The sequence below is a fragment of the Rhinatrema bivittatum genome, chromosome 6 (assembly GCF_901001135.1).
Source record: "Rhinatrema bivittatum chromosome 6, aRhiBiv1.1, whole genome shotgun sequence".
Classification (NCBI taxonomy): domain Eukaryota; kingdom Metazoa; phylum Chordata; class Amphibia; order Gymnophiona; family Rhinatrematidae; genus Rhinatrema; species Rhinatrema bivittatum.
The window spans coordinates 50847855-50872204 of NC_042620.1; the positions used below are offsets into that span (position 1 = coordinate 50847855).

A 24350-nucleotide genomic window follows, 5' to 3' on the forward strand; every position below is an offset into this window, starting at 1 on the left:
TAGATCACTGGAAAAATGAACAAAAGTCATAAGCAAATTGTTTCTGTCACTCATAGATTCTGGATAACATCCACCATGGCTGGGGAGATATCTCTTCATTTAACAGAGAGAAAAAATAAAGAAAAAAAAAGAGAAGAAAATAAAAAGTAAAACAAATCTCTGCCAACCATCTTCGAAGTGGATTCAGCGGAGAGGTGCTGCAAATCTAACAGTCTTTTCCTCTACAAATCCAGCTGCGTCACTACTAGCGGCCATATTATAGGCTAAAGGATATGAATGCCGAGCCCAACTTCAGACAATATTCTTGCAATTAAGCAGCCAATAATGTCATAGTTCCACAAATATCAGAATATAGAATTCCAAGTCATCATCGAATAGCAAACTACGAACAGTGTATGTTTATCAAAGGAGATCAGTAGACTTGCTCATACAAATCCAAAGCTCCTCGGTTTGTCGAAATCATGGCCCAGTCTAATACAGCTGCATCACTATGAGCTGCCATGTTTGCAGGCCTCTGAGATAAGTTGATAAAAAATTAAACTGCAACTAATACATTATCCAATAGCTTTGCAATTCAATAAATTGCAAAGTATGACTTTGATAGGTAAGAAAACCAGCAACTAAATGGTCTAACAAGGCTTTCAAAAATGTGTATGCTTGTCATCTTGGGACCAAATACTTTCCCTTCCAAACCATTATCTTGTGTCCAAGAGGATTTTGCTCACAAAACTTGCCACTTTTTCTGCAGTGTTGAATAACTATTTTTCTCCATTGTGATAAATACGTAGCTGAGCCAGATACTGCAGACTAATATCTCTTTCTGAAAAAGCTTAGTGCAGTATGGTGTGATTGCTCATTTTTTTCACAGCTACCTGTGTCGAAAAATCCTGAAAGAGGAGTATTTTGTAGCTCTCCCATTCCAAATCTTTTCTCAGACCATATTCTTGAAACATCTTGATTTTATCAGCATAGTTCAATATTCTTGCTATGACAGGTCTAGGCTTCCCTTAGCTTTCAAGATAAGGGCCCAGTCTTTGAATCCTCTCAAACTGCAATGGCAATTTCTCAGGGGAACATCCTAATTTCTCCGGAATTATGCATTCACACAAATGCTACAAATGCCAATCCTTAACATTCTCGGGATTGTCAATTAAAAGATTACTGCATCTGCTTCTGTTTTCTTGATTATCTATACGTAATTTCCAGTTGATCATTTTGGTTTTGAAGCATGCAGTTGTTCTCGTATGACTGCCATGGTGTCTTCCTAGTCCTCAATTTTATTCTCATTGCTGGTAATTCACTGATTTTATGCAGCTACTATTTCCTGAAATTCTTCCATAGTAGACTGAAATTTCGCCAGTTTGTCTTCCAACGCAACTGAGACACATTTCATGAGATGCTTAGCAATTTCCTCAGACATGATGAGTACTGGTTGTTCCTTCTCTTCTCAGCTTCTGTTTCCCATTTTCACTTTATCAGCAGTTGCTTTCCTGGATTTTGTAGTCATATCTTCCATTAGATGGAACCAAAATTGTCTATGTAATTACAGCTGTGTCCAAAATTAGGTGGAGAAGAAATCGCTATAGCAAAGATAATTTAATTTGAGCTGGGTGATAACACGGAGCTCTGGAAAACACATCTGCCTCCTCAGCCTACTATCACATGATTACAATAATTTTATTCTTAAGAATACTTTCAATCATTGTTTCTGGCACTGACATCAGGCTTATTGGTCTGTACATTTCCCAGATCAACCCTAGAATCTTCAGGTACTGTAACTGATTTTAATGATAGTTTACATATCCAAACTGGTTGACCAATAGGAGTCAGCGAGTAATGGTAAATGAACACCACTCTGAAGAGAGAGATTTCTGTTAAGAGAGTGCCACAGGGAATGGTGTTGGGACAGGTTCTGTTCAATATCTTTATGAGTGACATTGCAGAAGGGGTAGAAAGCAGAGTTGCTTACCTGTAACAGGTGTACTCACAGGACAGCAGGATGTTAGTCCTCACATATGGGTGACATCATCTGATGGAGCCAATCATGGAATACTTTTGTCAAAGTTTCTAGAACTTTGACTGGCACCTATTGGGCATGCCCAGCATGGCACTAACCCTGCATCCAGCAGGGGTCTCCCTTCAGTCTTGTGTATAGCAAAAAAAGAGCGTGCGAAAAATAACATAATAAATCGCAAGCGTACCCAACTCTGCGGGGTGGCGGGTGGGTTTCGTGAGGATTAACATCCTGCTGTCCTGTGAGAACACCTGTTACAGGTAAGCAACTCTGCTTTCTCACAGGATAAGCAGGATGGTAGTCCTCACATATGGGTGAATAACAAGCTGAGGATGCCCGCGCATGTACCGAAAACACCCAAAGACGTGCAACATGCACATCAACAGGGGTGATGGTTTGGTATACGGGCAGCCTGAATATACCAGCGGGTGTAGAAGGAAGTTGGATATTACGCTGAGAATAGATCGTGTAGAACAGACTGGCCAAATATAGAATCTTCTGTACCAGCCTTGTCTATGCAATAGTGTGCTGCAAAGGTATGAAGAGAACTCCAGGTTGCCGCTTTGCAGATATCAATGAGAGGGACAGAAGGAAGGTGTGCAACCGACATTGCCATTGCTCTAATGGAGTGCGCTTTAACTCGTACCTGAAGTGGAAGGCCTGCTTGCTGATAGCAGAAGGAGATACAGTCCGCTAACCAGGAGGACAGGGTCTGCTTTCGAACCGGCATTCCCAGCTTAAGGTTATCAAAGGACACAAAAAGCTGGGTGGATTTCCTGTGGCCTGCAGTGCGTTCCAAATAAAAGGCAAGCACAAATTTACAGTCCAAGGAATGCAGAGCCCGCTCAGCAGAAAGTGAGTGGGACTTCGGAAACAAAGTAGGCAGCACTATGGATTGATTTAAATGAAATTCAGATACCACTTTCGGTAGAAATTTTGGAGGAGTGTGAAGGACCACCCGATCATGAAGAAATTTCGTGTAAGGGGGGTATGTAACCAGTGCCTGTGGCTCACTGATCCTGCAAGCAGACGTTAATGCCAGAAGGAAAAGGACCTTCCAAGTGATATGTTTCAGCTTGCAGGAATGCAGAGGCTCAAACGGAGGTTTCATGAGCTGCGCTAAAACCACATTAAGATCCCAAGATGGGGCCGGTGGACGGAGAGGAGGCGTCAGGTGAAGCAAGCCCTTCATAAAGCGCACTATCAGGGGCTGTGTCGCGATAGAGACATCCCCTGTACCCCTAAGGAAGGCGGCCACCGCATTGACATGCACTCTGATGGAGGAGGTTTGTAAACCCGACTCTGAGAGGTGTCAGAGGTAGTCTAAAAACTGATTCAAGGGGCAGGTAAAAGGATCTAACTCCTTTGAAGTACACCATAACGAAAATCTTTTCCATTTCGAATGATAAGATTTTCTAGTAGAAGGCTTTCGTGAAGCTACCAGGACTTGAAATACAGATTCCGAAAGACTGAGAGGCTGTAGGATCAACCTTTCAGCATCCAAGCAGTCAGTGACAAGGCCTGAAGGTTGGGGTGGCGCAATTGGCCATTCCTCTGAGATATGAGGGACTGGTCAGAGCCTAGAGGAATCTGTGGACACAGAGAGAGACCCCGAAGGATGGGAAACCAAGGCTGATGTGGCCAGTAGGGAGCTATGAGAATCATTATACCCCTGTCCATGCGTAGCTTCACGAGAGCCTTGCTGATGAGAGGAAGTAGTGGGTAGGCATAAAGGAGACCTTCCCTCCAGGAGAGGGCAAATGCGTCTCGAGGTGGAACGTTGGAACTGCGATGGAGAGAGCAGAAGTTGTCCACCTTGCGATTCTGCAGAGATGCGAATAGGTCGATGGTCGGACTCCCCCACTTCCGGAATAAACTGTCCGCAAAGACAGGGTTGAGGGATCACTCGTGGGCTGAAATTCCCGACTGAGATTGTCTACTAGAACGTTGTCCACACCTGCCAGGTAGGTCCTCTGAGAAGCATGGCCTGAGATAGAGCAAAAGCCCAAATCTGTGCTACCTCCTGACAAAGGAGGTAGGATCCAGTTCTTCCCTGTTTGTTAATGTACCACATTGCTACCTGGTTGTCCGTCTGGATCAAGATTGTTTTGTTGGACAAACAATTCCGAAACGTAGCAAGAGTATATCTGATTGCTCGGAGCTCCAGAAAATTTATTTGGTGTTGTGACTCCTCTACCGACCAGGTTCCCTGAGTCTGTAGGTGGATGACATGTGCTCCCCACCCTAGAGTGGAAGCGTCGGTTTGTCAATACTATTTGAGGTTCTGGAGTTTGAAAGGGTAGACCTTGAAGTAGATGGGACTCTAGGATCCACCATGCCAGTGAGAGAGGAAGTCGCCTGGTGATGTGGACAATGTTGGACATTGGATGATGTGCCTGTGACCACTGGGACTTTAATGTCCAATGAGTTAATCGCATGGCTAGACGAGCCATAGGAGTAACATAGACCTAGGATGCCATATGCCCCAGCAAGTCTAGCAGCTGACGAGTCGTTGTGGTTTGATGAGATCTTATGTTCCACGCCAACGACACCAGTGTGTGAGCTTGGTCCTTGGGAAGAAAAGCTCTTGCTTGGATCGTGTCAAGATCCGCTCCAATAAAGGAGAGGAACTGAGATGGAATCAGGTGAGATGTCTGATAATTGATTAGAAATCCCAGTGAGAGTAGTATTGCACTGTAAGGTGGAGGGAGTGAAGAACCCCTTCCGATGACTGAGCTCTCAGCTACCAGTCATCCAGGTGAGGATAGACATGAGTACCTAGTCTTCTTAAGTATGCAGCTACTACTGCTAGGCACTTCGTGAAAACCCGAGGGGCTGACGCTAGACTGAATGGAAGGACCTTGTATTGGAAATATTGCTTCCCGACAAGGAAGCGGAGGTATCTCCTGTGAGATAGGGTAATTGCGATGTGCATGTATATGTCTTTTAGGTGTAGAGAGCAAAGTCAATTCCCCTGTTGAAGAAGGGGAAGCAAAGAGCCCAAGGTTACCATCTGAAATTTCTCTTTCCGAAGATGCTTGTTTAAGGCCTTTAGGTCTAATATCGGGTGAATTCCTCCCGTCTTTTTGGGATTAAAAAGTATCGGGAGTAGAATCCGTGTCTTCTTTGGGCAAGAGGAACCGGTTCTATGGCATTTGCCTGCAGCAGGGAGGATCCTTCTTGCTGCAATTGGTGACAGTTGTCAGAAGTGGGCCACCCTGGCCGAGGTGGAGTATCCGACGGGATGGAGAGGAAATTTAGATGGTAGCCTTGAGCGACAACTGCTTGCACCCAGCGGTCGGTGGTGATGTTTAGCCACTCGGTGGAGAAGTGGCATAGGCGGCCACCCACAGGTAGATTGGGTAATGGAGGATGGTCTTCGCTCTGAAGTCAAAATCCCGCTGTAGGAGCTTGAGCTTTCTGAGCTTGACGCTGGCGCGGTGTAGACTTCTGGAACGGCCGGGACGGGCGAGCCCGAGACGCCGGTGGATAATATTTATGGGTCCTGTAAGCCGTCCGTTTAGTATCACGCCAGAATTGGCATTTGGATGGAGTGGAAAGATCCGCCTGGGCCGCCGAGAGCTGCCGAAGCGTTTCACTATGGGCCTTCAGCTGGGCCACCATCTCTTGGATTTTATCTCCAAACAGGTTATCCTCTGTGCATGGGAGATCAGCCAAACGATCCTGTACTTCAGGACGGAAATCAGAGGACTTCAGCCAAGCCCAACGGCTGGCGCTGATGCCAGCCACAGATAAACGGGATGCTGTGTCGAAGACATCGTATGCTGAGCGGACCTCATGTTTTCCCGCATCGAATCCCTTCTTTAGTATGGAATTCAACTGGTCTTGAAGCTGTTCTGGAAGGGACTGCCCAAAATCCTGTAGCTGTTTAAACAGGTTACGGTTGTACTGTGTCATATATAATTGATATGACGCAATACACGAGATAAGCATGGCCCCGTGAAAAATCCTGCGGCCTAAAGCATCGAGGAATTTCTGCTCCTTCCCAGGTGGCGCCAAGGAATGGGGTTTTGGACGCTTGGCCTTCTTTTGACGGATTCCACCACCACCGCCTGATGAGCTAACTGCGTCTCGTGAAACTCCGGGGAAGGCTGGACCAGGTAAATAGCGTCTGTCTTACGGTTCACTGGAGGAACCGACCCAGGATGCTCCCAGTTGCGCTGCATCAGATCCTGCAGCACCTCATGAACCGGGATGGACATAATTTCCTTTTGGGGATCCAGGAATTGCAGCACTTCTAGTATTTTATGCCTGGAATCCTCTTCTGTCTGCAGTTGGAACAGGATAGTCTCTGCCATCTCCTTTATAAAACTAATAAAGGAGAGATCTTCCGGAGGAGACTTGCGCCTTTTGTCTGGAGGAGACGGTTCTGACGGAACTTCTGTTGAATCCTGGGAATCTGTCGAATCATCCATCCAGGGATCATAGGGTTGATCTCCTGCATCCCTCGGCGTCCAAGTGGATGTTTTGCAGCCCGAGGGTGAGGTCTGAGTGGAATCGGTGCCGGCATCGATGGACCTGGTCTCGGCATGGAAAAATCGAGATCCAGCACCGGATGCACCGGCACCGATGGCATCGAGGAGTTAACTGGTGGCCTCGATGGTGGAAGTCCCGGCGGTCCCGGAACAGTCTCTGTCATCGACATGTCCTCTTCTCCCGATGAAAGCAGGATGGGTGTCAATGGAATCATCAGTAATGGTGATTTTCTCGGCACCCCTGGCAGGGCACCGATGAACAGATCCAGCTTATCTAGAAAAGGCAGCAGCACCGGAGGCATCGGTGCCGGTTCTCGCACAGGCACTGGCGCTGGCGTCTGTGGTCACGGGAGGCCTTGGATTGCCTGGACAACAGCCTCTTGCACCATCTGGTGGAATTCCTCTTGGAGCGCTGGGGTGGTGAGCCCCAGATCTGGAGTGGGAGGCATCACGGGCAGTACCGGAGGGTCCACCGGTCCCGGTGGACTGTCGGTAGCCCCTTCTACCGAAGGTGCGGAACACCTCGGTGCATCCGGCTTCAAGGGCTCGGGATGTCCTCATCCCGGGTCTTCTTCATCGGTGGTTCAGACGATGGCTCCACCGATGTAGCGGAAGGCTCCGGCCTTTGATGTTTGTGTTGGTGCTTCTCTCGGTGCTCCGCTTTTCTCGAGTTCGGCATCAATGACGTAGACGCCGAGGACTGGGACAGTGATCGGGAGTCTTCGGCCTTGGATCTACGTCGATGCTTCAGTGAGGATCGAGTTGATGGCGCCTGTGGAGATGGGCGATGGAATAACAATGCCATCTTTTCTAACCGTGCCTTATGGCCCTTCGGGGTCATTTGGGCACAATCGGTACATGTCTCCACATCGTGCGACAGTCCGAGACATAAAACACAGACCAGATGAGGGTCCGGTAATGACATAGTTCTCGGACAGTCAGGGCATCGACGAAAACCCGTCGCCATCGTGGCGTCGAAAAATTTAGGCCAGTCACGGCCGGTGCCGACAAGGCCTACAGGTCCCCACCGGGAACCGACCGAAAAACGGTGCTAAACTTTCCAGACGACTCGGTATTTGACAGCGAAGAAGGGAGACCCCTAGGGGGTATAAACTTTTGCAAGTTTTGAAAATAATTTCCTGAGGAAAAAATTCCAGTCAGGAACTGTGAAGAGCTCCAAAAATCTACGTGGCTATAGCTGCGCGGAAAAAAAGAGACTGAAGGGAGACCCCTGCTGGATGCAGGGTTAATGCCATGCTGGGCATGCCCAGTAGGTGCCAGTCAAAGTTCTAGAAACTTTGACAAAAGTATTCCGTGATTGGCTCCATCAGATGATGTCACCCATATGTGAGGACTACCATCCTGCTTGTCCTGTGAGAAGGTAAATTATGTCTATTTGCAGATGATACTAAGATCTGCAACAGAGTGGACAGGCCTGAAGGCGTAGTTATGTTCAGTTTTCATGGCGCTTCACAGAGGTTAGTTTCAATACGTCCAATTTAATACATCCTTATCAAACATTGAGATTATTAAGATCTCAAAAAAAAATCTTCTGATTATGCCTTTAAAGATTAGATTGAAAGGCAAATGAAGTTCTGCATTTACATACCAAGGCCCAATATTATGGAACTCACTGCTGCATGACATTCAAAAAACAGTGAAGGAATGGCTTTTTACACAAGCTTTAACTAATTCAGGGATCTATTTCTCTTAGTTCAAGATGACCTGATTTTTACCAGTGGACAATTGACCTATTTGAACAGTACGATGTTTCCTATTGTGTTTTAGTTTTTCTCCTTTTTAGGAAACTTATGTAATTTTATTATATTTATGACATTTTAATTTTATTTTAATTCTTAACCGCTGTGATTTCATCAAACATGCAGTATATCAAATCAGAATAAACTAAACTAAAAAAAACAATAATGTTTGCTAATCAACCTATTTGGTCTGGTAAGTCCTTAGCGGAACTCAAGGTGCCAATGTATCAACTCCAAGCCATTCCTAAAACAAGCTAATCTCACCACCCAGTTATACAACCTTATATCAGATAATCCCATATCTCCATGCTCTTTATGTTTCCACAGAGTGGAAACAAAAATGTTTATTTTGCCAAATAAAACTAGTAAAAGCACTATTCAAATTTGAGAAGGCTCCAGCTGGGACAACCCATGGAAGATATTAAAACATGTACAACTGCCTTGGCAAAACATTCACTGCCCAAGATATTGGCAGACCCAATCAATCCATTCAATTTGCTTTTATATTTTGAACAATGGTAATATAATTTATATTATATGTCCTGATGACTATGTGTAATCTGTATCCCCAAATATTTAAACCCAGTACAAGCAACCTTGACTCCAGCTGGAAACTCTGGTATACCAAACTTAAAGCCCACTGGAAACGCCTCTTAGACAAATTTAACTTATAGCCTAAAATCCCACTATATTGCCTCAGCACCATAAGCAGATGTACAACACTCATTGAAATTAGCCAAATAAATAAATAAAGAGATTTTGTGCTCAGCTCCCCATACTTAAAACCATGAATATAAGCATTTTCTCTAATAATATGGGCTAAAGGCTCTTTTGCAAGATTAAAAAGAAGTGGTGATCATGGATAACCTTGCCTGGTACCAAACTGAATATTAAAGAAGGGCAACAAATCCCATTACTTAATATTCAAAGCCAGTGGAGTAGCATATAAGGCCTGTATCCAAGCCTGAAAGAGCTCAAGAAGCCCAAATTTTTGCAATACTGAAAACAAATATCTCCACTTAATTCTATGAAAGGCCTTATCTGCATCCTATGATACTATAATCCCTGGGGTTTCTCTTTTACTGTCCAATGGGACTATATTAAATAGTCTTATAGTGTTATATGTAGAGATATGCTCTTTAACAATCCGTGTTTGATCAATGTGTTGGATAAACACTGTGGATCCATAAAGTCTAGAGGATGTGAATGAAGAGAAGAGGCAAGGGGGTGGCTTGCTTGCGGGAATGACAGCTACTACCTGGAGATTAATATCCTTATTCAATAAACATACACACAGTTAATGCGACTCCAACATTGCTCTATGCTTCAACGGCAAGAGGAAATGTGGAAAAAAGGATTTGCATCCACAAAAAAGCAGGTGAGTAGCTTGCTTGTTACGGCGGTTACTACCCCAAACCAAATAAGCCTGATACTTCACTTTCAATGCACATCCAGCATAGCTCTCTGCTTCAACGGCAGAGAGAATGAAGAAAAGATGATTTATATTCAGCATCAACCAACAAGGAATGAATTACATAGTCTGGGTAAACAAATAAGCATGGGTGTAAGCTTGCTTATTATGGCGGCTACTACCCCGAATCAATTCAGCATGATACTTCACTTGGAATACATATCCAGGGCAGCTCACTGCTTCAACAACAGGGGGAAAATGAAGTAAAGAGGATTTATATTCAGACAACCAACAAGGACTGAATTGCACAGGCAGGGTAAACAAAAGGGAGTAGCTTGCTTATTACGGCAGTTACTACCCCAAACCAATTAGCTAGATACTTCACTTAGATGCAGCTCCAGCACTGTTGTCTGCATCGATGGAGGGGGCGGAAGGGAATTGGAACCAAAGAGTTACCAATAAGGGCCCTGACCTCAGTGGCAGAGTAACAGATAAGTATGAAAACAAAAAGGTGTGAAAGCTTGCTGGGCAGACTGGATGGGCCATTTGGTCTTCTTCTGCTGTTACTTCTATATGTTTCTATGACTAGGCAAATACCTGATTCAGGTGTTGCCTATGCATGAGATAAAATTTGCATTCTCTGGAGGTAGTGCATGAAAATTTATCTCATGCATATTCATTGTAGATATTCTGAAACCTGACTGGCTGGGGGTCCTCCAGGACAGGTTTGGGAACCACTGATCTACAGGATACCCATCAAGCCCATGACATTTTCCATTAGGAAGTGATTTAATAAATATCTGTATTTCCAGCAGTGAAATGGGAGTTTTCAATTTATCTGCCTGCAGAAGAGAGACAGACGGTAAATCCATCCCGTCTAAAAAAAAATCCATCAAAGCTTTTTCCAAAACCCCTGTATCTCCAGAATATAAGGATTAAAAATGTTCCAAAAATGTCTCTCCTTCCTCTTCCCAGTTATCCTAGCTAATAGGATCCCTGTTTTATTTAATAACATTTTTGTTTAAAATATTTGAAAGACCTTTCAATTTTTTCCACCTTAAGCACTTTAGGCTGTCTCTTGCTGGCTGCAAAGCTCTACGTTTTCTTAGAACAATCTTGTTGCTGTTTATATTCTAAAGCTCTTATTTTCCCCAACAATGCCTTCTGATTTTCACCTCTAACCTTCTTCAAATGAGCTGCATAAGCTACAATATTTCCTCAAAGAACAGCCTTAATGGCTTCTCACCTGAAAGTCGGATTACAGTTTGAAGGAGCAGTATTGTTGATCAAATTCTTTGACAATGTGTACAATTAACTGCTCAAACTGAGAATTCCCCAGCATGAAGATATTTAGCTTCCATGTTCTATTATTAAAATCTGGGACAACAGAGGAAGTGATGACGTCACCAGCGAGCATAGCGGCTTAAGCGAAAGCTCCCGGCTTCACTCAGCGAATTCGCACTGATATCGCAGGCATCCGTTGCTCTACTTTGGTTTTGATCGAGTGCCCAGCTCTATCGAAGAGACTAGATGGCGGGGAAACGCAAAGCAGTGAACTTAAAACAGTTTTCCTATGCCAAACCTGATGGCGACTCTGGCGAGCCGCAGGAAGAACAGGACTCGGATGGCGATCCGGAGCCGGAGGTAGACCACGCGGCGCCGCAGACTTTCAGCGACCTGCCCTCACGTGAAGAGCTTCGGGACTGGTTTGTGGCTCTACGCACAGACATGAAGCAACACAAGAAAGAGCTCCAGGAACTCATCTCAGACGTGAAAGATGACATGAACGCCCTGGGCACCCGAGTGGATGATCTGAATAACCGGATGGATCGCCAGGACGACCTTATGCAGAAAATGACGGAGGCTCAAACTGTAAGTCAAGCTGAGCGCCTAGCTATCGAAGAAAAGATTGAGGACCTAGAAAATAGGTCCCGCAGAAATAACCTCCGAATCAGGGGGGTGCCGGACACGCTGGATTATGAGGATTGTCGGGCCGTGGCTGACCGTCTGCTGCGCTTTATAATGCAATCCGATCCGTCGGCTACTGCGGAGGGCGAGTCATCTTCCCTTACCTATGGTATTGAACGGGCGCACCGTGTACAAGGGCCTCGGAATGGGAATAGGCCCAGAGACATCTTAATCTGCATGCAAATCTTCCGGGAGAAGGAATGTATCTATGCAGTCACTAGAAAGCAGCGCAATTGGACCTGGGAAGGTCACAATGTGAGTGTTTTTACAGATCTGGCAGCCTCTACACTTCGTAAAAGATTCGAGCTAAAGGCTGTAACAGCCATTTTACAAGAGAGAGCGGTGCGATACCGCTGGACTTTCCCCTTTGGCTTAATGTTCACCCTGGAGGGTGTTAACTTTCGGATAAGGAACTTGGCGGAGGCCCGAGAGGCTTTCACTAAAGCCAACATTCCCAACGCGCTTCCATCTAGCAAACCGGGGGAGATCCCATTCCGCATGGCGGCTACGCCTGGCTGGCAGCGGGTGGGCAACAATAGGCGACTGGCGAGACTAAAACCTGCCTCTCCGCGGACCGACCGACAACTGGCCACGGGCAAATGATTTCTGGAGGACAGCATTTCCACTAGTTCTGCTTTTTACTTTTCCTGGTGGCATCTTCTGCAATTAACAACGGACTAAATGCCTTAAAGTATCCTCTGGGAAGGTATTCTTACGTTTCAGGACTGTAATGTTCAGTATTTTTTTTTTATTATATGGCCCTTCCTGAGCATGTGCACAGCAGTAAGGGACCGCTAGCCGGATGGGCCACATGCCTCATGGTGTACGCACGTCTCACTTCGGGTGGTATCCTGGGTGTGGATACGTTGTGTGTGGGGGGGATGGGATAGGAGGGAGAATTATCCATGAGTACACGGGGTCTGTATTTTATTATGCATTACTATATGATGCTTCGGGGGTATTTGCGGAGGGATCATGGCTTTGCATTTGCAGGGAGGTGGTTTAGGGGGCCCACATGGCGTTAAAGGTATGGTCCCTTAACGTAAAGGGTCTCAATACACACAAGAAGAGGCGATTGTTATAAAGAGATTTACAACAGCAACAGGTTTCCATCGCCCTGATTCAAGAAACGCATATCCGCAAGCAGCACGAATGGGTGCTGCAGATTGCTGGCTATCCTCATAGGTATTTGGCTGCCAGTACTCGTGGCACTAAGTATGCCGGGGTGGGCATTTTCATTTCACAGGCGGTTACATATGAGTATCTTACCCATGTCGCCGACTCAGCAGGGAGATATATTATCCTTAAGATTAAGATGGATCAGCAAATTTACACTATAGTCAATATTTATGCTCCCAATAGTGACCAAGGAGCATATTTGAGATACTTAGATGATAAATTATCCTCTCTTGTAGAAGGGCAGGTTCTCTGGGGCGGAGATCATAATTTAGTGCGTAATCCAAGATTAGACACTTCACACCGCACGCGCTCAGACAGCTGGAAGGCATCTTCTGAATTGTCCACTCTTTTGCAACATTGGGGACTAGTTGACATTTGGCGAGCCCGCCACCCTTTCTCGCGGATGTATACTTTCTATTCTTCTCCACATGCATCATACTCTCGCATTGACTACATATTCTTAGACAAGGGCCTCCAGAATCAGGTTATAGATGTGGGTATTGGTGACATAGTCTGGTCAGATCATGCCCCTGTATGACGCTGATGCCGATTGCTCCGGATACCGGACTGCGGTTCTGGAAACTCAGGGAAGACTTATTGGGAGAGGAGGAGCAGTGTCATGACATCAATGATTGGCTTCAAGACTATTTTCGGCTGAATGCTGGCTCCTTGTCTGCAGCGGGCTCATTGTGGGAGTGTTCTAAAGTGGTCATACGTGGGCGTCTCATAGCGATAGCCTCCGCTGGGAAAAAGAAACGGGAGCAGCGTAGGGTTGAGCTCTTGCAGGCTTTAAGTAGCCTAGCCAGACAACATGAGGCTTCTTTGGACCCAGCTATACTGCAGCGGTTGGGAGCTATACGTACCAAATTAAACTTGTTAGATGCCACATGGGTGGCTCACGCCCTAGATCGAACGAGGCAGAAGTATTATGAGGGCTCTAACAAGGCCGGGCGGGTTTTAGCTCATCAACTGAAGCAACGTGCCTTACAAAATAATATTGCTAAGATAAAACACACAGAGGGGCATTTCGTCACTACAACCCCGGAGATCCGGGAGTGTTTCACCAAGTTCTATGAAAACCTCTATAAAAAAGATGATAGCATTACAACCCAGTCCATAGAGCACTATTTACAACATCTCTCCATCCCGGGCTTAACTGCTGAACAGCAAGTGGCATTGGACGCCCCGATTAATGAGGCAGAGGTACGGGAGGCAATACGGGATCTAAAGGCGGGCAAGTCCCCTGGCCTTGATGGCTTCACTGGCGCTTACTATAAAAAGTGTAGTGCCAGCGTCATATCTCCCCTAGTGGAATTCTTTAATAGCTTGCGGGACGGGGACTCTCTGCCACCTCACTCCAATGTTGCAGGTATCACGGTTCTAGAGAAGCCTGGTAGGGACCCAGCTCTGTGCAGTTCCTACCACCCAATATCTCTTATTATTATTGATTTAAAACTATTAGCGAAGGTATTGGCGGCTCGCCTTAATTTGGTACTCCCAGGGCTGGTTCATAGGGACCAAGTGGGTTTTATCCCTCAAAGGATGGCTGCCGATAATGTGCGAAAGGTCATGGATGCCATGTGGTGGGCTTCACAGCAGAACATTCCGCTAATGCTGCTCGCCATCGACGCAGAAAACGCGTTCGACCTGGTGCATTGGGACTTCTTGTTCGCTACCCTTGAGAAAATGCATTTTGGGTTGATATTTCTCCGCTGGATTAAAGCCCTTTACCATAACCCACAGGCTCGCATAAAAATTAATGGGGGTTACGGGGATATCTTTTTGGTACAGCATGGGACGAGGCAGGGATGCCCATTATCGCCCCTGCTTTTTGCCCTATTTCTGGAACCTTTTACTACACGGGTGAGGGCTGCTGAGGGCATTACTGGAGTGCAGCTGGGGAACCTCCATTTGAAAATGTCTTTATTTGCGGATGATATTCTAATGACCATTACCAACCCGTCTGCCTCCCTGCCAGAGATTACCACTGAAATACAACGCTTTAGTGCGGTCTCTGGCTTTAAAATAAATCTCGATAAATCTGAAATTCTTAATGTGTCCGTGGATGAGAGCATTGTACAGGATCTTTGTCAGTCATATCCATTCAAGATTGCAAAGGACTCTATTAAATATTTAGGGGTACATGTAGGGGCGAATATTAATGACCTTTACCGCCTTAACTATATACCACTCATCAGAAAGGTGCAAAAAGATCTGCAGACATGGCATAGGGGACAGTATTCGTGGATGGGGCGCACTGCCATAGTAAAAATGAACGTATTACCCAGATTTTTATATTTGTTTATTACTCTGTCTACATATATCAGTCCGGCCATCTTGCGTTCATGGCAACAGATACTGTTTGATTTTATTTGGCGGAGGCGCCCTCCTCGTATCTCCCACCGCTTACTGTACCTGCCAAGGGATCGGGGAGGTCTTGGGATGCCTAATCTGGAACGTTATATGTGGCGGCGCAATTTCTTGTCATACTCGACAGCCATAGGGTGTCCTCTCCCAAACATTGGGTGTCCATGGTGGAGCGTATTATTGGCAGTATGCCGCTGTCTGCAATTATGTGGCAGCCACGTCATACATGGGTGAAGGTGGGGCCTTTATCACCTGCTATAGATACCACTATGAGACTCTGGGCCAGGTGGAAGAGAACTGTTGTAGGGGAGCGCCTGTATTTTCACTCCACTCATATATCACACCTCATTAATTTCCCCGCTGGACATGTCAATCCCACCTTACAGCGTTGGGTTAAACAGGGTCTCACCAAATTTGAACACTTCCTAGGCGGAGGATCGGTCTTGTCGTGGCCGCAACTCCAAGGGGTATACCGCCTGCCTGCCATGGATTTTCTAGCAGGTTTTCAGATTTCCCACTTCCTCCGTACACCCAGTGTGTTGCCCTCTCTCACCTTGGGTAAAACTCTATTTGAACACTATTGTGATGATATTGATAAGAAACGAGGGATGGTTTCTAAAGTGTATGTTTTATTGATGGGGGTTGACACTAAACCTTTCCCCCATACGCAAGCTTGGGAGAGGGACTTGGCCCGGGTTATCACTGCTGAAGAATGGTCTCAGCTGTATTTGGCGGCGAAAAAATGCTCTGTATCTTCCACCCAACAGGAGAATTGCTACAAGATGATTACACGGTGGTACCTGACTCCTCAAACTCTGCATAGGCGGTACCCCAACATCAATGACACTTGTTGGCGAAACTGTGGAACTCAAGGTTCATATATGCACATGTGGTGGGACTGTCCTTCAGTGTCTTCCCTGTGGAGAGAGGTCGCACAATGGTTGGAACACATCTTACAGGTGTCCGACCACCTGGATGCTGGTTTTATGCTATTACATTTAACTCACAAAGAACTGACCAAACCGCAAGCTTTATTGTGTCAACAGGTCTTTATTGCAACACAATTGGTCATTGCACAATATTGGAAGCAGTCGATTACGCCGCCTTTTAAACGCATTCAACAAAAAGTTCATTACTTTTGCAAGTTGACAGCGATTACAGCGGCATTACACAAGACAGTTACTCTTTTCCGGAATACGTGGACACCATTTATGGACTGGGAAAAGTCAATGGTTCTTTAGTTTTGCTGGATGGGGGGATGTCGACGCCTCGCCTTTGTAAGATCAGTTATGTACATAGTGAACTCTCCTTTAATCATTGCATAGCCCCGTGGCGGATGTGGTATCTATTGAGTTACCTTACCTTAATACTCACAGTGTACTCATGGAAGGGGATGGGGGGGAGGAAGAGGGGGGGAGGGGCGCTAGGGACATAATGGGAACAGGGTATACTGTTTAGAAACTAAAACCAGTTGAAACGTTTTGTTTTTTGTGGCACTCTTGGTGTTATGTTCTTTATCGTTGTTTGTTTGGCTTTCAACTCAATAAAATTACAAATTAAAAAAAAAAAAAAAATCTGGGACAACAAAACTGATCTTAATACAAATCAGATGGTAATCTGAAAGCACATTGAGTACAATATCACATGAAACTGTAAGAAGACCCCAAAAGGTAATCAATTCAAATATATTGTGATGAAGCACCAGCTAGTCAGAGGCAGAAACAGTGGGGTTATATAAAAAAAAAAAAGTTAACACAGAACCTGGGTAAACAGCAGAGGGCGCTGAAAGGGACAATGAGAACTACAACTCCTAGGTTTTTAGAGGCACCACCTGACTTAAGGGTCCTGGAGGAACAGAAACAGCTGGCGGAATCAAGCGAGAGCAAATCTGACACAGCTGAGTCCATGGCCGTGGAGGAGGAGGGCGTGCCAGGCTGGTGGGAATGGGCTGAAAAACCCAGCTCCTCAGAACAAGAGCAGGACGATATGGAGGTAGACTCCTTGACGGAGGAGTCTTCTGCCTCAGACATGGAGATAGACTGTGTGTTATTTGTTTGAGAGCATGGCTGGGCTTGCCCCAGCTACGCGCACAGCTGTGCCTAAACCAGGCTAGTGCAGCCGAGGCCAGAGGATAGGCCTGGGACTTAAAGGCCCCTGGACATTAGGAAGGAGCCCAGGAGCGAGTTATAGAGGTAGCTGGGAGCTCGAGGAGAAGGGAACTTGTACAGCGGTGGAGCCGATTCTTTTACAGTGTTAAGGATCACCCTGCCAGGGGGGCGGAGTTAGCAATCTGTTAAGGATCACCTTGCCAGGGGGATGGAGTTAGCAATCTGTTATGAATTAGGCTGCTGAGTTAGCAATCTGCTAGCACTTACCCCGCCAGGAGGGCAGAGTTAGCGATCTGGTATTTATCAGCTCCTCCCAAGGGGAGGAGATAGCAGTCTGATAGGCTTGGCTCCTGTAGGAGGATGGGTTTAGCAATCTGTACGGATTTTGCTAAGGAGTAGCAATCTGTTAGTGCTCTGCTCCCCCAGAGGGAAGGAGTAACAACTGTTATGCTTTGTTCCTGTAGAAAGATGAGCCAGCAACCTGTATGATCCCCACGGGGAGATAGCTATCTGATATGGATCAGCTTCCGCAGAGAGAGGAGTAATGGTCTGATGTGGGTTGGCTCCCACAGAATGGCAGATGATAATACCACTCTATTAGTATAAGGAGTAACACTTAGTAAAAATATGAATCCCTGGGCAGATGGCAGATGACAGCACCCTCAAGTGGAGATCCTGAGAGGGACCACCGGCTAGGCTGGAGTATTGAGACAAACTTTATTAGACTGGAAATAGAACCACCAGAGGTGGCAGTAGTGAGTTGATGTGCCCGGCAGGGCTGAAGTCCTTCTGATACTGGAACTACGATCTCTGAATTGCTGAGATGTAAGAAGAGACTATAGGTAGTGAGTAGACAGGGTATGCAGGGCATAACCAGTGGTAGATGATACACTCACAACTGTAGATATCTGTAATGTCTTCTTATGCTATTTAAGCAAGCATACCACAAAGGGAATGAAGAGTAGAATCCAGGGAATTGTATGATGCAGTCCGAAGAACTCCCACACACACACACATCAGCTTACTCGAATGGTGTGTGTGTGTGTATATTTTATTTTACTTTACCTCTATTAGATTGCAACAGAGGACCAGACTTAAGTGTTAATTTATCTTATAGCTGATATACTTAAAGTAGACATGACTTATCACAACCACTAAATAATATTTAATATTAAACTATGTTACAGTATTTGGTGGCACCTGTTTAATTAATATAACAACACATTTAAGTTTGAAATTATGTGCCTTATTGTGAACCGTTGTGACGGCAACTAGCTTAACAACAGTATAGAAAAGATCTTAAATAAATAAATAAATAAATAAGAGAGTCTTCAGTATTCAGGAACAGGAGCTGTAGGCGAGTACTGGTTCCTATAGGCAGTCTGAAATAGAACTCACAATAACTGTGTATGGGATGGCTTCTGGAATAGAAGAGAGGCTAGAAGAGATTTAGGAACATAGACCCTCGTGGAGCGAGTACCGGTTCCTATCTGTTAATCTGTAATAGTAATCCATAAGATATAGGTATGCAATATCTTCTGAGGAAGAAGAGAGTCTGAGAAAGGTATTAGGAACATAGGCCCTCGTGGAACGAGTACCGGTTCCTATCTGCAATCTGCAATGGTAACTCATGATCTCCGTACCTGCGATAACGTCTTAGACTGAAGGGAGCCTTAGAGATTAGGAACAAGGGCCCTCGTGGAGCGAGTACCGATTCCTATCTGTAATAGGACTCACTGTGTTCACGTCTGCGATCGCCTCCAGGCTTTAGGAGTCTTCTGAGTCTTTGGGAACGTAGGCCTTCGAGGAGCGAGTACCGGATCCTGTCCAACAATCTGAAATCAAGAAGAGAGAGCGCGGAGTCCCCGAGGAGCGGGTACTCCTGATAAGTTTGAAAAGGCCAAGCAGTGGAGAAAGATTTCCCCTTGCTGACTCGGATCGTAGTTGCAAGTAAAGTGGACTGCCGAAGCAAGGCCCGGTGGAGTTCCTTGGTAACTCGTTTGTAGTTAGCAAACAAAGACCTTTTAAATTGAAAACGGATGACGTCACTACGGGGGGACGCTCCCGAGGTTCGCACCCTTGCTGGTACAAAGTGTGGAGCGTCCACCCTTATGTCATCAGGAACATAGCGGATCCGTAGCGTCAAGTCAGCCCGGGGATTCCGGGATCAAGAGGCGGGGAGAAGCCGCGGCTGCATCTGTCCGTCTGAGCCGAAGGTAGTCGCCACAAAGGTAGAGAGGGTGAAGCGAGGGCGAGAATAGGCATGAACGCAACATACAGGCAGAATATACCTGTCTTTCCTCTTGTTAGAACCCACAAACTTAAAATGACTTGGGGAAAAGTATGTATATTCTCTGCTAATTGGAATTTCAATAAGATGATGTAACAAGTGATGCACAACAGGCTAAGTTTGTGGGTTCTAACAAAAGGAAAGACAGGTATATTCTGCCTGTACTGGCCACTTCCCTTGGATTGAGCACTCAGGTACTGATTACTGGCAGGATCTGGACAGGAAAACAGGAAATAGAAGGCACATGCTAAGGAAATATAGAACCAAACCTGAAGAAAGCACCCACAGCAGGTGAAATGGATGGAAGAAGCAAACTAGAATCAAACAGGACACTGGATACACAAAACAATCTAGGGCTAAAGAAGAACACTGGATACATGAAGCAATCTAGGACAAAAGAGTAACACCTGATACATGAAGCAACTTAGGAGTAAATAGAAACGCAAAATGCAGGAACAAATGTAAAATCAAAATAGGACCAAATCTAAGAGTGAGCTTTGGCAAAATGCAGACTGTGAGCCTGGAATGTAACTGTCTCCATACAGGAACAAGATAATTGCTAGGAGAAAATGTGGACCACAGAGCTGGGAGAACTAAACAGATGGTCCAAGGGGCTCACTGAAGCCTTCTGCTGATAGGAGACAAGAACTGCTATCAGGGTCTCACAATACTATTAAAAATTCAGGCCTTTTAATCATATTGAACACCAGCAAGAGACTACTTTTGACACATAATAACATAATAGATGTTGGGCAATCAGGACCATTTGTTTCATATAGAGGTAGATCTTAAAAACATACGCGAGCGCGAACAAAAGTACGCCGGATTTTATAAGATAAAATCGGCACGTGCAAGGCTGCGCAAAATCGGCAGCCTGCCTCCATTCCCTCCGAGGCCGCACCGAAATCGGAGCGGCCACAGAGGGAACTTTCCTTCCGCGTCCCCCCACCTTCCCCTCCCCTATCTACCCCACCCCCCAGCCCTACCTAAATCCCCCCCCCTACCTTTGTTGGGCAAGTTAGGCCTGCTTGAAGCAGGCCTAACTTGCGCGTGCCGCCTCGGCATCCCCCAGCACAGGCCGCAGTGCCAGGGGACTCGGGACCGCCCTCCTGGCCCGCCCCCGAACCGTCGCCATGCCCCCGGACCACCCCCTGATCCTGGACACGCCCCCCTCCCGCCCCTTTTACGAAGCCCTAGGATTTAGGCGTGCCGGCGCTCAGGGCTTTTAAAATCTAGCCCATAGACTGCTCAGTACTCCTGTCTACAATAAGAGTCTTGCTGTAGTTTCATACTGATTGACCTTACCTCTTGGAAGCTTGATACAACTCTACCACTACCTTATGGGGCCAATGTAATAAACTGCGGTAGACCTGCCAGCTGCTAGCAGGTCTTTGCGCATGGAATACACACATTTCCCCACACTAATCTTACTCATGTATGTAATAACACTGTTAGTGTGGAAAAAACATGCGCACAAACCTGCTCAAAAAGCCGTGGCAGGTTTAGCATGAGTCCATGCTAATGCCATGAAAAGGAGGCAATTAACTATTCATAGAAAATGCAGAGAGCTGTGCTGGCGTTAGTGCAGGTTTTTTTTAAGTAGGATTTTTAGTGCCTGGGTCATGGCAGGAGTTAAGTGTAAGGGCCTGTCTGGAGGTTGAAAAATAAAGCGGCAGAAGCCAGAAGAGAGGTCAGAGAGTGAACAGGCACATGTCAGAAATGCTGACTCCTTTTGTAACCCCTTCCAAATATCTGCTGCATTTCCCCCGCTCACTGGCATCCACCATTGTAGCCTCCATGTGGTCAGTGACAGATCATGAAGGGGTTAGACAATGCTCTACCCACCTTCAGTCCCACTCCCGGAACACTAACTCACTACTGCCTTAAGGCTTTCAACTGAGAATCAATCACGGGTCACCACATGAATGTGGCTTTATATGTGGTTTATTGCATAGGACCTTCAGTGCACGTTATAGTGCACATATCTGTGCAGATATTTGTTTTGCGCATTTTTCCTGCGCTTATCTCATTTCTATGCTGTCCCTTTATTATATCCCGTGGAGGTGTTTGCTTTTATTGCATGCGCTAAAAAAAATACACGCTGAAAAGTAGCGCCAATTTCACTCCAGGTCTTATTACATCAGCCCCAATGTATCCTGCCTTTTATCTCCACTCCTCAATATGGCTGATTCTCCTCAAGTGAATCTAATCTTGGCCTTCATCGTGGCAGTACACAGAAATTATCAGTCATCAGCTTAGCCATTTTCTATTTCTTTGCTCTTTATTACATTAAGTCAAATTTATTTTTTCTTTTATCTGATATGAAAAGACTTACATTTAGATGCCCAGTCTGTCAATCCATTCATATTTACTGATGTGTGTGATACTACATGATACAGTTTTTTCTAGGTATCACACCTAGTTGTCTCTTAGCTCCTGCTGGGCCTTTCAGGAAACTATTGTGAGAGCACCCAGTTGTCCATTAGACCTCATACAAGTTTGAAGGACCTCTAGGGCAGTGTTTCTTAAGCCAGTCCTGAAATACCCTCTAGCCACTCTGGTTTTCAGGATATCCACAGTGAATATGCAAGAGATAGATCTGCATGCAATGGAGGCAGTGCACGCAAAACATTCTCATGTATATTCATTCTGGATATAGTGAAAACCATTTTAGCTAGAGTATACTCTAGGACTGGCTTGTCAAACATGGGCCTAGGGAAGGAATAAATGTATTCTTGATGTGTGCTGAACTCCCAATTTAAAAGACAAACTTAACGTTTTTATTCTTCTTTTGCAAGTGCATTGCACTACATTTTAGATTTGCATATTTCTTTTCAACCAAATGACTCGAAACATCTCAGTGATTCTTTATCTTGAGAATGTGGGAAGGAAGAGTAATATAGTGCATTATACTATAGGAGAATGTCTCTAGTTAAACCATTTCTAACTTGCTCTATTTTCAAGGCAAGGTACAAATAGACATTCATAAAAAGTCATCTAAAAAAGACAGACAAGACTTGTCTATGTTTAATTTTTATATCCACTTTCAACAATCATACCAATAACCATTTAATAAATGCTTTGCATGGTCAATAAAAAAGTAGGGCCCACAACTATAGTGTTTTACTGCAGAAAATAATTAATTTTACTTTTATTTCTGTCTTTTATTATGCTACAAATGATGTGAGATAATGTTTATCATATCTGAACACAGAAGGAAGAGAATCTCCTCATCCTAAGTCTGCATAAAAATGGAAGGAGCCATCTTTAGTGTATAGTTCTTGGCTACCTTGCTATCCAAAACAGCTCAACCACATCCTCACCTAATCCATTTTTTATTTGAAAATTAGTGTCAATTTTTTCAATGTCATATAAATAAGTACATATACTTTCTAAGTCCTCAAAGTGTATGTATAAATATTTTCTCTTGGCATATTTATACTAATGTCGCTGGAAATACATGATGCAGCAGAAAATATCTATTCAGAGCTACAGTAAGTATTTTCAAGTTTGTATTGTTATACTTGTTCAGAATTAGCAAGTTAAAAGGTAAAGAAGTATGATGAAACTTCATGTACTGAGTTAAAATAAATACAAAAAGGTCCAAGAAAAAAATGATGAATTCATTGATTAGCCTATTTTTGTACAAACTTATTGAGTTAAGACAAACATCTATAAGCCTTGCCATTGCCTAGCTGGAAGAAGCATTTAAAACATAATTAAGTTTAGAAGTAAATTATCTTATCTGCATACCTTTGGCAAATATGAGATGTTGCTCAGTTTCAATAATGATCACAACTTATATCTAGTTAAATAAGAGAGAAAAAAGGTATAAAGCACCATAATCTTACATGACTGAACAAAATGTCCTCCTTAATCTCTTCAAGACAATCACTTGGTGTCCAGCTTTTAGCAAAACTCAGGAAATCCCACTTTTCTTTATCATCTTCCTCAGCCTGTATTCTCTCCTTCTTTCCATTTAATGTATTACCTGTAACATTTGCCTGCAGATTGATGAATAGACAACAAACGTCACACTTGATGAGTATGTTCAGCTATTAATATTCAGAGTGTTATTCATGCTTATATCTAATCTTGGCAATGGAAGATGATGAAAATCCTTATGTTCAGATTGAGAACTTCAAAGTCAATGCTTTCAGTAACCAGGGATGAAGATTTAATATGAGTATTCTCAACCAATATAAAGTCTCCATTAATAGGTTGTGGAATGACACACAGCTATGCAGTCAACTGGGAGGGCAATTCCAACTAGGAATATGGAGCAGCAATTCTCAATCCACTCCTTGGGACACACTCAGTCAGGTTTTCAGAAGATCTACAATTCATTGGCTCGGTATGTCTTGTAAACTGGATTGAGAACTACTGCTACAGAGGGTTTTAGTGAAACAATCTGCTCATATAAGGGATGTATTTACAAATTACACTAATAGATGCTGCTTGTCAATAAGCCCCATTAATCTCAATGAGACCTATCTACTAACAAACAATGTGTGATAACGTTTGTTAGAGTAATTTGATAAATAGGTTCTATAGTTGCTTCATATCATTATATTTGCTTTGATTCTAATTTTGCAAATGGTAACAAGCAAAGTGAAATATTTATTTATTGATGACCCAATTGTCTTCTCCCGCTCCTCTGAGTTTCCGACTCAGTTGGAATCAGGGCGGGGATCTGGTGTCACGAGCCTTCATTTAAAACTATCTGGGGATTTTTTCCCTTATTCACTGAAGTGTTA

The 24350-nt window shown here is 44.7% G+C and overlaps 1 protein-coding gene across 5 annotated transcripts in view; it reads right to left on the bottom strand.

Moving 5' to 3' along the window:
- ZRANB3 (zinc finger RANBP2-type containing 3) overlaps positions 1-24350 on the bottom strand; it is a 593631-nt gene that overhangs the window by 200700 nt on the left and 368581 nt on the right. For all 5 annotated transcript variants that reach the window (XM_029605377.1, XM_029605376.1, XM_029605378.1 and 2 more), the window contains one exon: positions 23445-23597. In XM_029605377.1, the coding sequence (XP_029461237.1) occupies positions 23445-23597 (153 nt within the window). The remainder of the gene's footprint in view (positions 1-23444; positions 23598-24350) is intronic.